At 42.2% G+C, this 23,638-nt stretch overlaps 1 protein-coding gene across 1 annotated transcript in view; it reads left to right on the top strand.

The window, feature by feature from the left end:
* The window catches only part of MMS22L (MMS22 like, DNA repair protein), a 77,356-nt gene that overhangs the window by 37,635 nt on the left and 16,083 nt on the right, over positions 1-23,638 (top strand). The window contains exons 14-15 of the mRNA XM_075268185.1: positions 17,631-17,812; positions 17,987-18,137. Of these exons, the coding sequence (XP_075124286.1) occupies positions 17,631-17,812; positions 17,987-18,137 (333 nt within the window). The remainder of the gene's footprint in view (positions 1-17,630; positions 17,813-17,986; positions 18,138-23,638) is intronic.

Here is a 23,638-nt window from a genome sequence, read left to right on the forward strand (position 1 = left end):
ATGGTGTGGGGAATATTTTCTTGGCACTCTTTGGGCCCCTTGGTACCAATTGAGCATCGTTGCAACGCCAAAGCCTACCTGAGTATTGTTGCTGACCATGTCCATCCCTTTATGACCACAATGTACCCAACATCTGATGGCTACTTTCAGCAGGATAATGCGCCATGTCATAAAGCTGGAATCATCTCAGACTGGTTTCTTGAACATGACAATGAGTTCACTGTACTCCAATGGCCTCCACAGTCACCAGATCTCAATCCAATAGAGCATCTTTGGGATGTGGTGGAACAGGAGATTCGCATCATGGATGTGCAGCCGACAAATCTGCGGCAACTGTGTGATGCCATCATGTCAATATGGACCAAAATCTCTGAGGAATGCTTCCAGCACCTTGTTGAATCTATGCCACGAAGAATTGAGGCAGTTCTGAAGGCAAAAGGGGGTCCAACCCGTTACTAGCATGGTGTACCTAATAAAGTGGCCGGTCAGTGTATATTAGACAGAAGAGTGCTACATATAAATGATTAGCTGTACCCAAATTATAATCTTTAAAATATGGACTGCAACATTAGAACATTGTTCCTATCAAAAGTTATTGACCCTACAACAGAAGTTCTAATTCTACCTCATTCTGAATTCTTTATCCAGCTTCCCAGTATATCCTACGGAATAGTAACCCTTTCATGACACAAGATACTGTTTTTGTTTTTAGATCTAGTTTTTGCTATGTTTTAACCACTTCAAGACCAAGCCAATTTTCGTTTTAGCATTTCCCTCCCCACATTCCAAGACTCATAATTTTTTCATTTTTAAGTTTGATTACAATTGTACTTTGTAATGGCACTATTCAATATCCTGTGCTATGTCCTGAAAAGCTAGCGAAAAAAAAATCAGAATGAGGTGGAATTGGAAAAAAAAGACGCATTTGTGCCAACTCTTTATGGGTTTAATTTACACAGGATTCACCATGTGGTAAAAATGATATCTTACCTGTATTCTGTGTGTCCATACAATCACTAAGATTCCAATTTTACATAGAATTTGTAAGGGTTTGATACCTTCAAAAAAATAAATCAGTATTCAAACTTTGCAAAAATTTTGTGTCGCTATATTTTGACATCTATAACGTTCTCATATTTATGTGTATGGAGCTGAATATAGTGTCTTTGTATGCAGAACACATTTTACATTTTTATTGATACAATTTTGGAGAAGGTCTGATTGTGTGATCTCTTTTTTATTCCATTTTTTTTATAGGAAAAAGTGCAGAAAAAACTGCCATATGGCCATTTTGATTTTTTTCCCGTGCTATGGCGTTCACCATATGGGAAACATCTTATTAGATTTTAACCCCTTTCCGACATCCGCCGTACTAGTTCGGAGGTTGTCGGGTGTTTAACTATAGTGGCCACTTGAGAGCCGAGCGGCCGCCATAGCCGCCGGGTGTCTGTAGCCTGCAATAGAAATACTGGATTATTGTGATGCATTGCATTAGTGATCAGACCCCCTGAGTTTCAGGTAAAAGTACTGTATTAAAAATTAAAATCACCCCCCCTTTCTCCACAAAACATATAAAAGTACGTAAATACTGTGAAACAAAACACAATAGGTATCTCCACCAGCTTCCCAGTACATTGTACAGAATAATAAATGGTTGCATCATGAAGAAAAATTTGTGTTGCAAACATTAACACCTCATATGGCTTTGAGAGCAGAGAAATAAAAAGGTTATGGGGTTTGGAAGGAGGGGGAGTCAAAAACTAATCAAAATATGCCCGTGACAGGAAGGGGTTAATAGTTAGGCCATTTTTGAGCAGGGGAAACCAAAAGTGTTTGTTTAGTTTTGTTTATTTTTTATATGTGGTCTAGTGAAAGGGGTGTGATTGGAACTTTATATATACCGTATTTTTCGGACCATAAGACGCACTAAGGTTTTAGAGGAGGAAAATAGGGAAAAAAAAATTTTAAGCAAAAAAAATTGATAAAATATTTAATAACCTAATAATATAATATTTCACCAATGTAAATAGAATCGGGGGTTTTCGGACACACGGATACCAAATGTGTATGTGTTTCAACAGTAATGTTTCTGTTTTATATGTATTCTAGGGATATGGGGGTGATTTGAACATATATATGTGTATATATATATATATATGTGTGTGTGTATATATATATATATATATATATATATATATATATATATATATATATATATATATGTGTGTGTGTGTATATGTATGTATATATATATATATGTGTGTATATATATGTATGTGTGTATATATATATATATATATATATATATATATGTGTGTGTGTGTGTGTGTGTGTGTGTGTGTGTATATATATATATATATATATATATATATATATATATATATCATACATCATACACAGGTCTGGCATCATGGATTGAAAGAGACACCCTGCAGTGAAGCTATGCAAGAAGAGAAAAAGGGGCGGGCCAGACGGGTGAGGGAGGTGTGGTTTTCTAAGCAAACTTGAAAACACACCTCTTTCACCCGTCTGGCTCGTCCCTCCTTCACCCGTCTGGCTCGTCCCTCCTTCACTGCCTCTCAGATCTTACTCCTGCAATGAAGCCACACAGGCAGGGAAGTAGGGGCGGGCCAGACGGGTGAAGGAGGCGTGGTTTCAAGCTTGCCGAGAAAACCACGCCTCCTCCCGTTTGGCCCGCCCCTCCTTCCCTGTCTGTGTGGCTTCATTGCAGGAGCCAGATCTGAGAGGCAGTGAAGGAGGGGCGGGCCAGACGGGAGAAGGAGACGTGGTTTTCTCGGCAAGCTTGAAACCACGCTTCCTTCACCTGTCTGGCCCGCCCCTACTTCCCTGCCTCTCAGATCTCGCTCCTGGTATGACGCGACACAGGAGGGAAGGAGGGGCAGAGCAGGCAGGCACCGTGCTGCTCTCCTTTTGATTCACACAGACGGGACACAGACGCTGCACATGCTGCATTCGGACTATAAGACGCACACACATTTTCCTCCCATATTGGGAGGAAAAAAAGTGCGTCTTATAGTCCGAAAAATACGGTATATATAATATATATATATATATATATATATATATATATATATATATATATATATATATATATATTCTTTTTTTTTATTACTTTTATTTTTAGAGTCTGATTGCTCATAGTATACATGGCAATACTAATGTACTAATTGGTTAAAGATGGCAGTGCCCATGGCGCATGCGCAGCTTTTAGATGTGGCAGTCGCGTTTAAAGTGCTAGCGGTGGGTGTTTTCTATATTATATAGCCTGCAGCTGCTGTGTATGGACAAGGCTAAGCTTCTGAGCCCTCTCCATACACCCCCCCCCCCCATGCCTAAACACGTAGTGTATATATATGTGATTTTGTGTGAAGGAGTTAATACCTCTACAAAATCTAAATCTTTCAAAAAACAAAAAATAATTTTTCGATATTCTAATACGTATAACTTGTTTCTATGTACAGAAGTGTGTGAGGTGTCTATTTTTGCGGCTCACGATGTATAAACAAGAAAAAATACTATTTTGAGGCTTTTTTAAATTTTTTTATTTTAGCCTGCATAAGGGGATCATACTTGTGATCAGCAGTTTATTTGTATCATAAACTGTAATACTACTGTATTGCAATCTATAATATGCCTGTGTATCTATTGAGGGCTGCCACACCTGTCATAGTACAATCCCAGTTGTCATAGAGATAGGACTTCCTCTGTGATCTCCCCGCACAGTTGCCTTCCTGGGAAATCAGCCTTGTTTTTTGGTCTGGATTTTGGCCACCTCAGAATCCAGTCCAAAAAACGGCTAATCGCGACTGCACTGGCATCCAGTCGCGGCATTCCGTTCCAGATGAGGCCCAAATGAATGGGCCTAGTTGGGAGGGAGTGTTGCGCTGCGGAAGATTCAGCTGCAGAATCCACGTCAAGATAGGGCAGCTTTCTTCTTTTTTCCGTGAGAGGCAAAAAAAAACGCTAAAATGGTAATGTTATGCCCACAAAAAAAAAAAAAAGCCATTATATGGCTCTATTAATGGAAAAATAAAAAAGTTATGGATTTTGTAAGGTGGGAAGTAAAAAATGGAAAAGGGCTGCAGTGGGAAGAATTTAAAGGGATTATGGGTGAAATAACAGGATGCATCAATACAGAAGTCTTCCTAAGTATTTAGGAGGCCAAAATACTGTGTGTTGGGAAATCTGTAGTGCTAAGGACTAGAGATGAGCGAACACTGTTCAGATCAGCCGATCCGAACAGCACGCTCCCATAGAAATGAATGGAAGCACCTGGCACGTACACTTTGCCGGCGGCCGGTCGCCGTGCCAGGTGCTTATATTCATTTCTATGGGAGCGTGCTGTTCGGAACGGCTGATCCGAACAGTGTTCGCTCATCTCTACTAAGGACAGCATTGAGTCCTGTCTGTAAAAGGTTTCCCTACTTTGTGCAAAGTCTCTGATCGGAAAAAAAAATTCTCTGCTTTGTGCTTGAAGTGTCTAATCTAGAGCCGTAGATTTTAGTCTCAGCTGTTGGGTGGTACTGCGCCTCAGATTGTCTGAAAATTGCCGAAGCTTAGGTGGGCATTTGGCCAACTACCATAAGCATGTCAAACTGAAGAATACCGTTTTCTTGTTGCATCTGGCAACTTCAAGCTTTTTGAACAATGTTAGCCAGTGTATCCCTAACTTGTACTTGAGTTTTGCTAAGAAAGTATAAGGTGTAGAACTGAAAAGAAGAATGAATGGAGAGAGTGTACCAGATTTCCAATAAACCAGTTTCATTTATGTCTTTATATGTTAAACAGCGCTTCTGGCTAAGTGAAATGCCCTTCAGCTACGCAGGATTTTGGAGGGTTAGAGGGGGCTCATTTGCACATAAATAGCCATTACCAGCTGAATTCCCAGAGGTCCTGTGTTGCATGTTAGCAGTGCTGACCTACTTAGCTAGTTTAAATTTGTTTTACAGAATTATTCTAATTCCATGCCTGCTACTTAAACTCTGTGATTAATGCAAGCCTCACAAAACAATTAAAGCTTAATTAAACAATTTTCTATGTTCCTGTAGCATTGTTATCATCACACAAAGCGGGAGCTGGCAAATATTAAAAGAATTAGGACACTGATAACCCATTGCTTTGGCTCTGTGCTGATTGTAAGAAACATAAGAGTTGCGCTGTGTCTGTCATATCCTTGGAGAAATATTACACCTATTTGTATAGTCGTCTTTAGCATTAAGACCCAACCCTTTGTTCAATGTGGTTTAATGAATACCTTCTATGTGGATATGCAGATAAAGTGGTTCTCAGTCACGGTTTGGTGGCATTGGCCACCTTACTTTTTTTTTTTTTTTTTTTTTTTTCAAGCAATAAAAATTGAATAAAAAAAAAAAACTTTCCTAACTTTAAGGCCCAACAGATGCATGAACAACATATATTATATGAAGACATTGTACAGAGGCTTTCAAGCTTTCAAACCATTACACTTGGCATATCAGCAACCAACCTTAGTTAACTGATTAAACTTATATTTCAGTGTTTTTCTTCTCTGGTGATAGGGTTGGGTCAGTGCCAGGTAGTTCGGCACAGGTGACGGAGGATACTTATCCAACACCCTCAAACCACCCACCACACTGCATGGTTTAGGAGCTAGGTCATAGGGAAAGATATATAAAAAGTAACCATACACAATGCAGCTTTAATTTTTCATGAGCACTGTGAGAAATAAGCCTGCACTCTCATTGGTTCCTGTGGGCAACAAAGACAGTTTTCTTTGTAGACTGTTTCCATAGAGTCTTCTTGTTCAACATTGGTGTGTATAACCTCATAAATCATCTTATAAATGAATCGTCATAAATTCATGCAAAATCTTGAAGAAAGTCGTCCCACAAGAGTGGAAGCTATTTTATCTGCAAACAAGAGACTTGGCTCCATATCATTTCCTATGGATTTAGAATGGGGTGACCAATACTGTTATCCATATTACATGTGCAACCTCCCAAAAAAACTAAAAAAATAAAAAGGTATTTTAGTGCTATTAAGGAGTTAATAAGTGCACCAAAGTAACTTTAGCAGTGTTTTGCGGGATTTCTGAGTTTATCTGGCACATCCTCTGCATTTGTATACATGAGTAGCTTCCTACAAGCCTACAACTACCATGACCCCCGTCTCACTCCGTCCCCCTTCCCCTCCCTGTTTCCCTAGTTATCCTGTTGACTACCAGACCTATCTACCTCAGCCCACCCCATCATACTTACCTGTCTTCTGTGTCCTGAAGATCAGTTTCTTCCGTCCTGCTAACTCCTTCTTCTGTGGACTTCTTGCGCATGCGTGGTGAGTGTACAATGGAGTACTATTGCGCAGGTGTCGGCAGAAGCAGAGGAAGTGACGTTTGGTGACCGAAGACAGGTAAGTATGACGGAGGGGGTGGGGGAGTGTTGGTGACGCTTTGTTTCTGGAAACAGAATGTCACTGGATAAAGAGAAAGTGTGCCTGGAGCAGTCATGGGATATTGGTAAATATAGATTTTTATTATTTTTTTAACTAAGTAAATTAGAAGTTAGGCAGATGGAGGGGGTTTAGTTTAGTTTTTAATTTATCCCGGATAATCCCTTTAAGCCAGCCATTACTATGTGTGGCAACTGCAGTTCCCACCATAAGAAAAAGTTTTTGGCTTGGGCATTACACACCAATTTTTGTTCCTGCATTCCGATTGGAAGCAAGATCCAACACATGACAAACACCATGAGATGCCCCCTCCATCTGCAAAGCCTTATAATATCTGTCTGGGTTACATCATGGTATCCGTTGCTTTGATGGGGGCAATCGTGCTGCATGCTGAACTAGTCTTCCTATCTAATCTGACATAACTGGTAGCAGAGGTTTAGAATGAAATAAATATATATATATATATATCTCACTAAGTGATAGCTTAGGGGTACTCTGAACTTTTTTTTATACTGGGCTTGAAAAATTTTAGCATTACTGATCTACAGTATATTTTTTCCTTTAACTACTGGAAAATTAAATGGGACTTTATTTTTTTGTACCAGTAGATTTTGCTATCAACTTCACATATTTGTAGCCCATAAAAATGTAGTCAGAAGAGTGATAAATACAGAAATCCATTGATTGTGCCAACTCTGAGAAGATTATGTGCAGACAGACTTCAAGGGGGGTGTATTTGTGGTATGCCTGTCGCATAAATGCAGCAGCATCCGCAGTGGTTCTGCTTTGATCCTACAGAATGAAAGGACTGGAGGATCAGCTCAGGTCTAAATGAGATTACAGCTGGTTTGACTGCTTATCTGGTCTAATGCCAACCAGTGTGGCTTTGCACCTCCTAAGGGGTTTACAACAGAGACTGTTTATCAAGTATCATCAATTTACTGTGCACAAGCAGCCTAATTCTTCACAGTCTGAGTGTGTTGTAGTGTTGAGTAGAAGCCAAAGCAAAAGCTCTTCTGCAGCCAGAGTTTTCCAAGGCATATTGCATTCATACAGATGTAAAACAAATAGGAGTTAAAGTTATAAAAAAAAAAATTCTGCTTCATTATGGCCTTGTTTGTAATCTTGCTAAGCCCTTTTGTAGTAAGTTGGATAGACTAATGCTAGGTAATTACTTGCCTCTTCCTCTTGCGGATATGATAAAAACACTTCCAAAGAACACTCTTTAAGCAAACCTTTTACCACCTCCACCAATTCAAGTGCTTAGCGTACGTTAATAGGCACTGCTCCACTCGTTCCAGTGAAGTTGCTTTTTTTTCTCTCTAGCTTACACCGTTCCTGACCAACAAACACAGTTCGTTTTGGTACCCGATGTGTTATTTAAAGAGGACCTCTCATCACCTGGGGCACATGCGGTGTAATACACCGCTAGAAAGCCTACAGTGCGCTGAATTCCGCGCACTGTCCCCTTTCTGTGCCCCCGGTGAAGAGCTATCGGTGCCAGTACCGTATCTCTTTACAGTCAGAAGGGCATTTCTGACAGTCAGTCAGGATCGCCCTTCCTCACAGCAGCGCCTATAGCGCTGTACTGTGAGAGCGGTGAAGAACGCCTCCCCCCTATCCTCACAGTGCTCGTCCATAGAAGAGAGCAGTTGCGTAACTACCGGGATAACAGGGGTGGCGGCTGCCACACAGCCCGGGACATTAGGGCCCGCTGACTACCGCTGCGTTTTTTTTTTTGTTTTTTTTAACAGGCCGTTACCGGCTGGAGTTACACTAGCCAGTAACAGGCCCTACTTACTTACCGATCCTTGCAGGGGCCGGGATCGGTAAGTGAAGCCACGGGCCCCACAAACACTTTTATTATACTCTGGCGACTTTTCAGACCCCCCGAGTATAATGATCGGAGGCACGGAATAGGTAAGAAAACATAAAAAAGCGTGTTACTTAGGGCTAGTTCACACGTGAACTGCCCGCGCGGGTTTTGACACAGAGAGAGACGCGGCGAGCCGCGTCTCTCTCTTGTCAAAACCCGCCCGCCGCGACCATCGCTGTCGCGGCTTAACCCTCTGCTGTCGGCTCAAATGAATGAGCCGACATAGGAGGGAGCTGCCGGGGGCGGAAGCCGCGCGGCTGAGCCTGCGCGGCTTCCGCCTGAAGAAAGGACATGTCCTTTCTTTTCTCCGCTAGCAGCAGCTCGCCGCTAGCGGAGAACAGAAGCCCGGCAGTCTCCATAGACCACCATTATAAGGGGAGGTTTTGGACGCGAAATCCGCTGTCAAAAACCTCCCCTTATACTCACATGTGAACTAGCCCTTACCTCTCCACGCTCCAGACAGGCTTCAGCCTAGCTGTGTGACGTTCTGCGTCCCGGGTCATGTGACATCCCAATGTCATTGCAGATGGCCGACGCCACCGAGGACTGCAGCGGAGCCGGGGATAGGTAAGTGACATTGTTTTTTATGTTTGTATCCCCCCTCGGTCTCCGATTATTATACTATGGGGTATAATAATTGTTCATGGGGTTTCATTATGAGGCGTAATACTGTGTGCAGGGACCACTATGGGCATAATACTGTGTGCAGGGGCCACCATGGGATATAATACTGTGCGCAGGGGCCACTATGGGGCATAATGGAGCACGCAGGAATGCAGGGGGGGGGGGGGTCAGTCGAGGTCTTCAGCGTCCGTGGGGGGGGGGGGGGGGCTGGGGTGCGATCATGTCAAAAGTTCGTCATGGGGCCCTGCCATTCTTAGTTACGCCACTGCTGGGGAGGCATGTGCCCCAAGTGATGAAAGGTCCTCCTTAAGCTCTGTAATTTGAGGTCACTGTCATACGGGGATTGGGTGATTTGGAGCTCCAATGAGAAGCAGCCATGGTCATAATTTGGAATTGTACTTGCTTGCTCTCATCTGACACCGCCTTCCTGACGCTAAAAAGAACACCAAAATGAACAGCATTGATTGCTTAGGAACTCCCACTGTACTGGAATTAGTGGAGTAGCACTTGAAATGTGGCAGTGGGAAAAAAAACTGCTGTGACGTTTCAAGTCCAAAATAGACAAGTTCTTCAGGGGACTATTTTTTGTCAGGCATTGCAAGAATTTGCTTATTGCAGTCAAGTTATCTTCTCAGCCTGATCTCCTGCCCACAATAAGGAAATTAGGCTGAGGGTCAAAAAAAAAAAAAAAAAAATGCTTGTAGGGGTTGCCAGGATAATTATTTATTTTTATTTTTTTAACCGCTTCTGTACCGGCCGATTTCTGGTTCAGGACCAGACACATTTTCAGGTTCTTTGTATGTGCGATTTTGAGGGCTATAACTTTTTTTTTATCATATGCGTTATTCAACTAATTTCTGTGGCTTTTTTCGGTGACACATAGGGCATTATTTTTATGTTGTTTTTATTTTTTATGTCCGGGAAAATATAAACAAAAGAGGAGGGAAAACGTGTCTGTTTTTCACTTTTCATTTTTTTTTTATACTGGTGTGTGTGTGTGTGTGTGTGTGTGTGTGTGTGTGTGTGTGTCTCTGCGTTCAAGGGGTCCATTCTGCAGGTTTCCATTTCCTGCATAAAACAGAGCAGGAGACGGAAACCTGCAGGAATCTTTCTCACCCATTCATTTGAATGGGTGAGAAAGATGTGCGGCGGTGAGCGTTTTATGCTCTCCGCCGCAAAACCGTGTTTTATAATCCGGACACAGAGTCGGACATGCAGTACTCTGTGTCCGGATTAAAAAATTCGGTTTCGCAGCAGAGAGCATAAAACGCTCACCGCCGGACCTGGTCGGTGCTTTGGGTCTTCTGGCATGCAGAAGACGGAAAGCACAGAACGGAAGGCTGAACGCAGGTGTGAACCTAGCGTAAGCTACAGTATATGTTATAGCTAACACCCTGCTCTATATTCTCCGCTCGGAGCAGCGCTCCGATCGGAGTTTAACCCCTTCAGTTCCGTGATCAAACATAATCACGGAATTGAAGCGGTTCCGCGACGTTGCCGGTGTTATCGGCACCCCCGTGGCGAGATGGGGGGGGGGGGGTGCCGATATGTAAAACATGCAGTCTGGGGTCTGGCCAGTGACCCCAGGCTGCCTGAGCCCTCATTACCTGATTGATCCTGCCGGGTACTAAGGAAGTCAAGCGTTGCAGAGGCATCGCTTGACTTCCTGTTACAGACTGGAGATACGTGCAGCCTGTGTCTCCGTCCTGTAACATTGGTTCAGCAGTGAAATCATGGCTGAATCGTGTCCTAAAAGAGACACACAAAAAAGTTGGGGAAAAAAAGTGAAAAATAAATAGTGTTTGAAAAAAAAAAAATGAATAAAGTTATAAAGCCCCAAAAATTCGCTTTTTTTCTATAGAAAATGAATTATATAAAAAAAAACCTAAAAATTAATAAAAACAATGCATATTTGGTATTGTTGTGTCCATAACAATCTGTACAATAGAACGGAAACCATATTTAATATTAGAAAAAAATCCTAGTAGAGTTTTTTACGATATCAAAGATAGTTTTATTATAATTCAAATTGCACTGTGCCACACGTGGCCATACAGCGTACACAAGAGCAACGTTTCGGCAAAGTCTGCCTTCCTCAAGCTCGTTGTGTGGGTCGGAGTCCAATGTAGGCACCAGATTGGTAGGAAACAAATCCCTTCTTGTAAGTGTCCTGTTAGGTTCAATGAGGTGTCTAACCGTGATTGAGTCACAGGTTTTTAGTAGTTGTGACGTACAGTAAAGGTAATTCCTTTTGTGGTACGGACTTGTCCGCTGTATCAGGTTTTCAACACCAGGCGTGTAGCAGGAAGTGGATATGGACAGTGATTGCTCTTTTAGAGAGTATCTCTATTTGAAAAAGTATGAGTCTAACCTGTCAACTGTGACAGGTGGTAGCAGTGGAGGAACAGGGTGGCTGGCAGCTGTAAAGGCCTTCTGTAGGTCTGCTGTTTAGTTGACCATAGTAGCGTGGCCCCGGGCGGGTACCGTTGGTGGCGGTCTGTGGGAACCATATTTAATGTACACGGTGAATGTCGAAAAAAAATGGAAAAAACCCGCCGGAACTAGTCATTTTTCGCTATCTCACCTAAGAAAATATACTATAACAAGTGATCAAAAAGTCATATATACCCCACAACAGTACCAATAAAAAGCACAGGTTGTCCCACAAAAAATAAGCCGTCAACAAAAAAAAAAGAAAATGTTACGCCTCTCAGAAGATGGTGATGCAAAATCACTGATTTATGTCCCCAAATGTGTTTCTGTTCTGCAGAACTAGTAAGACATAAAAATATAATATAAATGAGGTATTGCTGTAATCGTACCGACCCGCAGGATAAAGGTCAATTGTTACTTATATTGTACGCTGCATGGTGCAAAATTTAAAAGGTAAAACACAATACCAGAGACTCCCCCAATCATAGGAGCTCCTGGGACATAGTAGGGAATTTGGTGTTTGCAATGTCCTCCGCACAGCTTACATATTCCCTCTTCACCATCCGCTGTGCAGTCACGTCTCTGATACTAATACTAATGCACCCCTGATAAATTCTTTGAGGGGTGCATTTTCAAAATGGGGTCTTTCCTTTGGGGAATCCACTTTTCTGGTACTTTACAGGCTCTACAAACATGACATGGCGTTCAGATACGAAACATCTGACTCTGTACTCCAAAAGCCGCATCACGCTCCTTCCCTTCTGCGCCCTGCTATGTGCCCAAACTGCAGTTTATGCCACATGTATCGCACATGTATGACACTGGTGTACCCAGGATAACGGATGTAATGTCATATGTGGGTATAAACTGATATTAGGGCACAGCCAGATACAGAAGGGAAGAAGGGTTGTTTGGCTTTTGGAGCAGAGACGGTTTGGGTTTTGGAAACCATGACACTTTTGCAGAGCTGAAACGCCAGTAAAGTGGAATCCCTTGATATGTGACCTTATTTTGGAAACTACACCACTGAAGGATTTATTCAGGGGTACAGAGAGCATTTTTAACCCCCAAGTGTTGCTATAACTTATTATCCATAAATGAATACGAAGCTGATTGTGAGAGGTGAAAATAGCAATTTTTCCAGGAATACGTCATTTTAGTGCGTAATATGTTGTGCCCGACTTGTATCAGAGATGAACGCTCTAAAAGCTGTTGTGCCCAGGATACCTGCTTACCAGTTTTTGGAGTGTATCTCTGCTGACATAAGTTGGGCAAAACATATCAGACACTGAAATGGCAAATCTCTGGAAAAATCTCAATTTTAACTTCTCATTATCAGATGCGATTTCATTTCTGGAAACTAAATAAATGCAACACTCAAGGGTTAAAAATGCTCGCTACGCCACTTGATAAATTCCATCAATGGGGTAGTGTCTAAAATGGCGTGATATGTCTGCAGATTCCAATTTATTGGCAATTCAGGGGCTTTGCAAAAGTGGTATGGTGTCCTAAAAACCAAACTGTGCTCCAAAATAGCGCTCCTTCCCTTCTGTGCCCAGCTGTGCCCAAACAGCCATTTCTACCCACATATGGCATTAAGTCCGTTATCCGGGGTACACCAGTGTCATACATGTGGGAATACACCGCCATTTGGGTACACAGCAGGACGCAGATGTGAAGGAGCGATATGTGCTTTTGGAGTGCAGATTTAGATACTTGGTGTTTGGACACCATGTCACATTTACTGAGACCCTAAAATTGCCCTTACAAAATGGGGTCACTTATTGGGGAATTCCAGTTTACTGTCACCTCCAGGGCTCTACAAAAACAACATGGCGCCACGATAGTCCCTCTAACTCTGTACCCCAAAAGCTAAAAAGCGCAGTGCTCCTTCCCTTCTGAGCCCTGCTGTGTGTCCAAGCAGCAGTTTACACCCACATATAGCATTTTTTGCCCCCCGGGATGGCCCCTTGATAGTTTTAGGAGTGCAGGTCTCTGACAACACAAAGTGGGTGCAACGTATTGGGCACCGAAATGGCAAATTTCTTTAAAAAAAATTACATTTTCATTTTGTGCATTAATTTTTGGGAAGCATTTTTAAGCTCAGAATGATAATACCCCGTGATACATTCTTTGATGCGTGTAGTTTTTAAAATGGGGTCACTTTTGAGGGGTTTCCATTGTATTGATACTTTAGGGGCTCAGCAAATGCGACATGGCACCTGAAAACTATTCCAGGAAAATCTGCCCTCCAAAACCCAAATAGCGCTCTTTCCATTCTGAGCCCCACCATGTCCCCATACAGCAGATTATGGCCACATATGGGGTATTGCCGTGTCCAGGAGAAATTGTTTAACAAACTGTGGGGGGCTTTTTCTCCTTTAACCCCTTGTGAAAATGAAAACTTTGGAGATAAAGGGACATTTTAGTAACTTTTAACCTACACATCCCAAGGTTAGTAAAATCTGTGAAATGGCTATAGGGTCAAAATGCTCACTATACCCCTCAATGAATACCTTAAGGGGTCTAGTTTATAAAATGGGGTCATTTATATGGGGGTTTTCAATTGTTTTGGTAACTCAAATCTTGTTTGAATGTGCAATGGGTTTGAAACATTTTGAAGCAAAAATTGTGTCTTGAAACCTAGTTGGTGCTCCCATCTTTTTGGGCCCTACTGTGCGTCCATACATAGGACTAAGGCCACAAAGTGTACATTTTTGAACACAGGAGAAATGGGGTCATCTATTTTGGGGTGTTTTTCTTTATTTTCATGCGTTATGGGGGGAAAATCTGCCTTTAAAATGACACACTTGTGTAAAAAAAATATGAAAAATTTTTGTTTGACGCAAATGTTTTCAAAACCTATGGGGTCAAAGTACTCACTATAACTCTCAATGAATACCTCAAGGGGTCTAGTTTCTAAAATGGGGTCACAATTTGGAGGTTTCTACTGTTTGGACACCTTGAGGGCTCTGCAAATGGGACATGGTGCCTGATAATGATTCCAGCAAAATCTGGCCTCCAAAACCCAATTAGCGTTCTTTCCGTTCTGAGCGCTGCCATGTGTCCATATAGCAATATACCAGAACATATGGGGTATTGTTGCATTCAGTAGAAATTGTGTAGCAATATGTGGGTTGCAATTTCTCCTTTGACCCCTTTCGAAGATGAAAAATTGGGGGCTAAAGTGACATTACGTAAGAAAAAAAAAAAGTTTAAATTTTCATGTCTCAGTGGTAAAAAAAAAATCTGTGAAACCCCTTTAGGGTCAAAGTGCTTACTATACCCCTGGATACATTCTTTGTATTCTTTGGATACATTCTCCACTGTTCTGGCACTTCAGGGGCTCTGCAAATGCGACATGGTGCCTGAAACAGATTCCAGCAAAATCTGCCCTCACAAATAGCACTCCTTCTGTTCTGGACCCTACAGTGTGCCCATACATTATTTAACATTCTCACATGGGACAGTTTCAAGCTTGGGGGAAATTGCTTAATATAATGTAGAATGCGTTTTCTCCTTTAATTCATTGTGAATGTGTAAATTCTAGGGCTAAATGAATATATTAGTGAAAAAAAAATTGAAATAGTAAATTTGACCTCTCTTTTGTTTTAATTACCGTGAAATGCTGAAAGGGTTAAGAGACTTCCTAAATGCAGTTATGAATTCTTCTAGGAGTGAAGTTTTTAGAATGGGGTGATTTATGGGGGTTTCTATTAGAGAGGCCTCTCAAGATCCCTTCAGAACTGAACTGGTCCCTTGAAAAATGTGTTAGAAATATTCTTAAAAATTTGGTAAATTGCTGCTTGACGCTAGGTTCACACCTGCGTTCAGCTGTCCGTTCTGTGGTTTCCGTCTTTTGCATGCCAGAAGATGGAAACCACAGACCGTGAGCGGCGGTGAGCGTTTTATGCTCTCCGCCGCGAAACCGTTTTTTTAAAATCCGGACACAGAGTACTGCATGTCCGACTCTGTGTCCGGATTATAAAACCCGGTTTTGCGGTGGAGAGCATAAAACGTGTGAAAAAAATGAAAGGGCAATTAAAGTTTGATGCCGATATAAAGCAGAGATATGGTAAATTAAATTTATGAAGTAGTTTGGGTAGTATGACATTCTACATGAAAGGCATGCAATTTCAAAGTTTGAAAATTGCATTTTTTTTCAAAAATTTCTCCAAATGTCTTTTTTTTTCATAATTAAAGACAAAACATATTGACCAAAATGTACCACTGACACGAAGTACAATGTGTCGCGAAAAAACAGTCTCAGAATCACCATGATAAGTTAATGCATCTCAAAGTTATTACCACCTAAAGTGACACATGTCAGATTTGAAAAACGAGGCCTGGTCATCTAGGTACTTTTAGGCTCAGTCTTGAAGGGGTTAAACAGAAGAATTCTGCAGCATTTACTTCTTTGGTTATTTTTTTCACGTACTGTCTATACATGGTCAAAACAGAGTTTTTATTCAAACGGAAACACGTGATGTAACGCATCGTCCAGTCTCTACTCGTGTAACACTCGGCCGCGACTTTATCTGTTAGATATCTAGCCTGTGACTTTCTAGAATTTAATAAAGGAAATGTAGTCATTTTAATGTCCACACAGGATTGAGTTGACCAGGAGATAAATGGAAACAGCAATGCTGCTGCGTTCCTGCAGATTGTTTTTAATAAGCATGTTATTTAGTTCATCAGCCTACCGCAGCAATGCTTTGAATCTGGCTCTGCCAGACAAATTTGTTAATGCTTTTTTTCCCCTCCCCCCTTTTCAGGGAACATTGATTCCCTGCAGACATATCTCTATTAAACCTCTAGAAAGTCACAACTTCCAAATTAGATTAAGTAGCGAGCACGGTACTAGAGGAATCAAAGAAAATTGAGTGTATTATTGAATTCATGCCACATTGTCTGCAGAAGGGAGATGCTTTGTATGGCTGCAACGTTTGTCCTTACTATACTAACAAAGATGTGGACGCAGTCATGTAATATCATTTTCTAAAACGCATTAGGAAATCTTATGCTCGTCCTGCTGAAGGGAAGGCACAGATCTGCAAAGGTTTTTTTCCCTCCCTGGAATATAGCAAGATGACATTTTATCCTTGGAAATGTAAAACTGGTCTCTAGGTTTCTAGTCGGGCTGTTTTATTGTGTTACTATTCAATACCATTTTTTTTACATGTAACTTAATAAACAGGCAAATATAAATATGCTTTAAAATTCCTTTCTTGTCATAAAAGGGACTTGGAGCGATTTCAGGTTATGGAATATTTGAAATGGTTGTCGCGTCATAGCCTATTTTATAAAATGTATTCACACTACAGATTGTATCCCACGCATGCTGCCTTTCTTGTTTTATTAAGGGGTCACTTCTGGTGGAAATAGCTGCATTGGTAACAAGAATTTACTGCATTAATTTTTTCCAACTGCACGTGTGTTAAGAGATTGTCCAGAGGAAAAATAAAATGTTGACAGAGCTTAGAATGGGTTAAAAGAATTGAATTGGCAATACTGAACAAACACCATATATTGTGGTTGTGTCCTCACCGGTCTCTGCTTCCTGCCACTCCGCCAGTCACTCCTAAAGGTGGGTCAGTAACGTGCCCAGTGATTGGCTCAGTGATCATATCCTCTGTATATCAAGTAGAGACTGGTTCGGTCCTGGAAAGTATCTGAACGGGAACGTGGTAGGCCCTGATCTGTAACCCCTTTATTATGTGGCCTGTGCTCCATACCAACTGCAAAATCTGTTTGTTTTTGGGGGGTGGGGGATTGTTGTTATTATAAATAATCCACTTCTACAAATGATTCTCCTGATTTTGTGAGACATGCAATAAAACAGTGAATCCTCTGCAACAGGCCAAATGTTTTAGTAGTCCACTGCCTTTTTCAGGCCAGACCTCTGTCATAGATTTTTAGTTAAACCATATATTATGCATATTTAAGTGTACTGTTTTCATATTGATTTTAGCCAGCACAGTTTTGCAGTAATGCGTATTTACTGGAATCCTATGCCAGCAGGATTGACTGACTGGAATAAGTGGTCAGCTTGTCAATCAGATCTTTTTCCTTAGGAATTACTATTATTTTCATCCACATTCAGCACAGTACACTTTCTAACACCGCTATTTTATGTAAATTTGTTTGTGTTTGCTTATTAGATATAGATAGATATATTTGTTCTGTGCATTTACCCTTCTGTCTAATTGTACATCAATATACTAAAATATCTCTCCCTATTCCTTCTCAGGAACATCCACAGCCGTGCAGTCCAAGGACATGGGAATGCAGGGATTCATGCACTGTCTGTGTCAGTGGCAAAGGAGCGCCATCTAGCAGTTGCTAGTGCTCTCTGGAGAAATTTCTTCCCTTTCTTGAAAAGTTTGAGACTTTCACAAACCCCTCCCTCCCAGTTAGCTGACACAGCAGCAGGTCCGTGCCCTTGTCTACTTTCTGCTTCCTACTTTTCTTGCTCAGCATAATAAATGTAAAGGTTTACAAGTCATTATGTTTGCATACAATTTTATTTACACATTGTAACTTTTCATTTGTTAAATAAGTATGTCATAATACTAATATATAATATATATTTTTTTTGTTTCTCAGGATACACACTTCTCGCTTTGGACATGCCTAGCAGTGCCCCCCCTGACCTGCAGCCCCAGCCCTTTGTTTCAATGCTGCAACTCTTTGCTTGGGATGATATGGTCGCTTCACAATTGGTGTCTCGCTATCTGAGCCATTTAATTCCAAACAGGTAAGCCGTTGTGTTGCTCATGGATCAAAGACAAATAACTGTTCAGTTTGGTTTTTTTTTGTTTTTTTATAAATATGTGGCAAGCGTACAGTTGTAGAAAAGTTTAACTTCAAAACTGATTTTCATTGGGTTTCTTTATTTTGTCTTTTTTTTTTTTTTTCTTTTCTTTTTTTTTTTTAATGTAGATTGTGAGCCCCATATAGAGCTCACAATGTACATTTTTTTCCCTATCAGTATGTCTTTTTTGGAATATGGGATGGAAATCCATGCAAACACGGGGAGAACATACAAACTCCTTGCAGATGGTTTTTTGCCCTTGGCGGGATTTGAACACCAGGACCCAGTGCTGCAAGGCTGCAGTGCTAACCACTGAACCACCATGTGGCCCCCTTTATTTTGTCTTCTGTGATAAGATATGCTGCAAAAAGTCAAGTTAAACACTGCAAACATCTGCACAATACATGCTTTAGCAAACTGCTTTAAAACCTATATGGATTTGGTATAGATTACCCTGTGATAGAAGAGTTTTTTCAGATTGTTTTTTATCAAACATTCTAGCAAAACTAAATTAAGAAACATTATTAGAATTATCTTGTATATGTAGTAGCTGTTGTTCAGTTTCCTAATCACTTCAGTTCATTTTACCTTTTTCATGACTAGACATCTTTTCAGGTTTTTGGTCAAGGCAGCTTTGAAAGCGATATATTTTTTTCCATTTTTTATTTGTGCTTTTTTGTGTTTATATTACACGACACTGACATTCATGCGACAGCTAGGTCAGGAGATAGCTGCATTATGGCAACTTAAACTGCTATATACACAGTGCCTTCTCTTTAGTGAGTCTGGCTGTCATTGCCTCACTGTTCTTGCAGCTGCACAATTCCATACAGATGCAAACTCTGCATTGACATCCCAGTACATCATTGCAAAGTTACTTACTGATCCTGTGATGTTGATAGTTTAAGGGCAGTTGGCAAGGGATTAAAGGGGTTGTCCCATCTGAAGGATTCTATCTATAATGGTAGCTTATGTAAATTGAAAACTTTTCCTAAATATATTGCTTTAGAAATTCTGCTTTCTTTGCCTGCTATGTGACTTTTTTCCTCCCATTGTTTACTGTTAACTGTTACTGGTTACTATAACCATGGACCTGGGAGCAATGTTCCCTCTAAGCCCTGGAAGCTGCTGAGCGGAACAGCTAGTGAGCTGGGCAAGGCTCCGTCAATGATGGGCGACCTGATGGCCAAGCAGTAAGACCAGTAGTAAACAAGAAAACACTAATCTAGTATAGATAGTATAATGATCCTTCCTTAGTCACCCCCTCCCCCACACACAGATTGGTGCTGAGGAAAGTGACGGGCCGACCCGGCACTCAGGGCTCAGGAGGACACACAGCAATATGGCGGGTGCCATATTGCTGCCTGTCCTCCTGAGTGCATACCTCCCAACTTTTGAAAAGTGGAAAGAGGGAGAAAATGTGCAGCGCGCCGTGGCAAATTTTGCTCCGCCTACTTTTATGTTGACTCCGCCCATTCTCATTCATTTTTCACATGCTCCCACACAGTATAATCCTCCTACAGTCACCCGTACATTATATATCCCCCCTCTATCTCTCCCCCAGTTTCATATACACCCTTCATCTGCCCCCAGTTTCATGTCCCCCCTCCATCTCTGCCCCCAGATTCATATCCCCCCCATCTCTGCCCCCAGATTCATGTCCCCCATCTCTGCCCCCAGATTCATGTCCCCCCATCTCTGCCCCCAGATTCATGTCCCTCCATCTCTTCCCCCAGATTCATGTCCCTCCATCTCTTCCCCCAGATTCATGTCCCTCCATCTCTGCCCCCAGATTCATGTCCCCACATCTCTGCCCCTAGATTCATGTCCCCCCATCTCTGCCCCTAGATTCATGTCCCCCCAACTCTGCCCCTAGATTCATGTCCCCCCATCTCTGCCCCCAGATTCATGTCCCCTCCATCTCTGCCCCCAGATTCATGTCCCCTCCAACTCTGCCTCCAGATTCATGTCCCCTCATCTCTGCCCCCAGATTCATGTCCCTCCATCTCTGCCCTCAGTGTCATGCCGTCCCCTCTTTCATCTGCCCCCAGTTTCACGTTCCACCTCAGTGTACACATTAAACTTACCTTCTCCTCGCTCCCCCACCGCTCTCTCCGCGCCTCTCTCTCTCTCTCTCTCTCTCTCTCTCTCTCTCTCTCTCTCTCTCTCTCTCTCGCACACAGTTGTAGGCGTCACATCGCGTCTACACAGCGACTAGCCGAATGCAGCGGTAAAGCAAGGAGCTGACCTGTGACAGCTCCTTGCTTTAGTCGCGTCTGTATTCGACAGGAGGATGCAGATCTGAGTTGAGTGCGCGGGCATTAATTCTTGCTGAGCGGGGCGGCTGCAATAGGTGAGCGGCCGCCCACGCGTGCACGTTATTGGGAACAGTGCCTGGGAGATAGGACAAGTGACGGACAATCCATTCAGATAATTGCAAGTCTGTTATCTCTCTAAGTAAACACACAGATGGTAGCAGGCAGGATTAACCTGGTGAAAATGATCTTTTCCCCAAATGTCTGTATGCATTGAGTCACTCAGCCGTGCCCATTCCTCTCCGATTCTTTAAACACATGGATTCCTTGATAATCTCCTTCGTATGGGGCCACTCCAGATCCAAGTTGAATTTATCTGCTCTACAGAGGCCAAAGCAGCTCAGTGGTGCTTTGCTCCCTGACCTGTTTCTTTATTATCTTGTGCTTTATTAAGCCTTGGCTCTCCTCGGACCAGCTCCGGAGACTCGAGGCGCATCTGGCTCACCACCTGGACCTGCATACTCTGTGGCCGGTGTTGGAACAATCTCAGCTATTTTTGCCCATTCACGCTTTGGCAGTACAGGTTTGGAGAGAGGCCTGGAAAGTGTCCAATTCTGATACCCCTGCGGAAACTCCTCTTTGGGATAACTCTGGCTTGTCCGATCTTTTTCAGTTACCCGGAGCTCAGTCCTGGTCGCAGTATGGTGTGACCTCCCTGGCTGATCTATACACACAAGGGGTGTTTGTAACATTTGACTCCTTGACTACCTCACATGAAATTCCCAGACATCAATTCTTTAGGTTTCTTCTGATACGACATGCCCTTTCCTCATTATTCCCTACCCAGCCGAGTGCTATCTCCAAATATCCATTGATTGGTGTGCTACGCTCTCAGGGTCCTGGGAGTCTAATCTCCATCCTTTATGAGCATTTAATTCAAACAAAAGTGTCCTTAGCTGAGTTCCCAGCTCTGATACGTTGGCGCACCAATATTCCAGAGCTGACGGATGAAACGTTTCAGGATGTTTTAGAGTCTTCTCAGTATGTTTCACCTTCGGCCAATAATAAACCTATTCAGATTTTTATTTTACATCAGTGCTATCTGACCCTGGCCCGTCTACATAAGATGGGTCATTTGCCAGGTCCGAACTGCCTTAGGTGTCCCTGTCCCTGTGCGGATTTTTGGCACATGGTGTGGAGTTGTCCAATTGTGCAAAACTTTTGGAGGGGGGTTCTGGACCTCTTAGCGGATGTCTTAGCCCAGTCGGTCCCATTTTCTCCCAAAGTTTGCCTTTTTGGCTTGCTGGAGGAGGAATTTCGGCAGCACCATACGCTGATCTTTCTCTGGGAATGCTTATTTTATGCCAGGAAGGCCATCGCCCTGCGGTGGATAGCCCCCAGTGACCTTTAGGAACCTCCATTCAAAGGCCTTCTGCGTGTCCTGCATCATAGAAATTTGCATGCGCTGAGCGTGGTGGATGGTGGGGAAGGTCTTTAGTGTCTTGTCCCAAGCCTCTCTCTGTGGTATAACACCCACTTGGTCAAGGTAATTCCAATTCCCCATGTGATGCCTGAGTCTTAGCATATATCTTCACATCGGTGTTGGTGAGGGAAATGGGACGATTTTAGAAGAACAGTGATGTGCATGTGGAGACAGGAGGGCGGGAGAGGTGTGTTAAATGAGATTGTGTTGAAGACCTTTAAGGATAAGTTTACACAGGGTTTTTTGGATCGGATCAGAAATTGTTTCTATACTATACCTGGGGAAGAGGCAGAGAACCTTGAAAGCTTATCTGTCATCATTATTAGTTAGCTATTTAGAACCCCTTGCTATAATCTTCGGTAAGTCATGGGAAACAGGAGTGGTCCCTTTAGATTGGAAAAGGGCAAATGTTGTCCCCATCTACAAAAAGGGGAAAAGGGACGATCCAGGAAATTACAGGCCGGTAAGTCTGACCTTGATAGCAGGAAAAATCTTTGAGCAAATTGTCAAGGAACATTTACTTCGGTACCTGGATGGGAAGGCATTAATTAACCAGAGCCAGCACGGCTTTATGACCAATAAATCTTGTCAGACTAACCTGATTTCCTTCTACAACAAAATCACTGAATGGTTGGACCAAGGGAATGCCGTGGACATAGTATATCTTGACTTCAGTAAGGCATTTGATAAAGTATCACATAACCTTCTTATTGAAAAAATTATTAAGTATGGCTTTGACAAAAAATCAGTTAGGTGGATTCACGACTGGCTTAATGATCGGGCACAACGAGTAATACTAAATGGCTACACATCGAACTGGAAGAAAGTCAAAAGCAGGGTGCCGCAGGGCTCTGTTCTGGGCCCAGTACTTTTTAATATCTTTATAAATGATCTGGACGATGGAATTATTGGGGAACTCATAAAATTTGCAGATGATACGAAGATAGGAGGAATAGCCAACACTAGAGAGGAGAGAGAGTGTATTCAAAAGGACTTAGACACACTGGAACAATGGGCTGAGGCCAACAAAATGGTATTTAACAGGGACAAATGCAAAGTTCTACATCTGGGTAACAGAAATGTAAAAAACATATATAGTATGGAAGGAATAGAACTAAGTGATAGCATAGGGGAAAAGGACTTGGGCATAATAGTAGATCACAAATTCAACATGAGCCAACAGTGCGGTGCTGCTGCAAAAAAGGCTAATAAAATTCTGGGATGTATTAAGACAAGCATTGAATCTAGATCAAGAGAGGTCATTATTCCGCTGTACTCTTCCCTGGTCAGACCACACCTGGAATACTGTGTACAGTTCTGGGCGCCTCAATTCAAGAAAGACATCGATATATTGGAGCAAGTCCAGAGAAGAGCAACCAAAACCATGTCCTATGAGGAGCGGCTAAAAGAATTGGGATTGTTTAGTTTGCAGAAGAGAAGGCTGAGGGGAGATTTAATAGCAGTCTACAAATATCTGAAAGGTAGTCACAGTGCAGAGGGATCTACCCTATTCTCATTGGCACAAGGAAGTACAAGAAGCAATGGGATGAAACTAAAGGGAAAGAGATACAGATTAGACATTAGGAAAAACTTTCTGACAGTGAGGGTAGTGAGAGAGTGGAATAGGCTGCCACGGGAGGTGGTGGGCGCTCCATCAATGGAAATCTTCAAGCGGAATCTGGATAAACGTATAGCTGGGATGATTT

Source organism: Leptodactylus fuscus, chromosome 3, assembly GCF_031893055.1.
Source record: "Leptodactylus fuscus isolate aLepFus1 chromosome 3, aLepFus1.hap2, whole genome shotgun sequence".
Taxonomy (NCBI): domain Eukaryota; kingdom Metazoa; phylum Chordata; class Amphibia; order Anura; family Leptodactylidae; genus Leptodactylus; species Leptodactylus fuscus.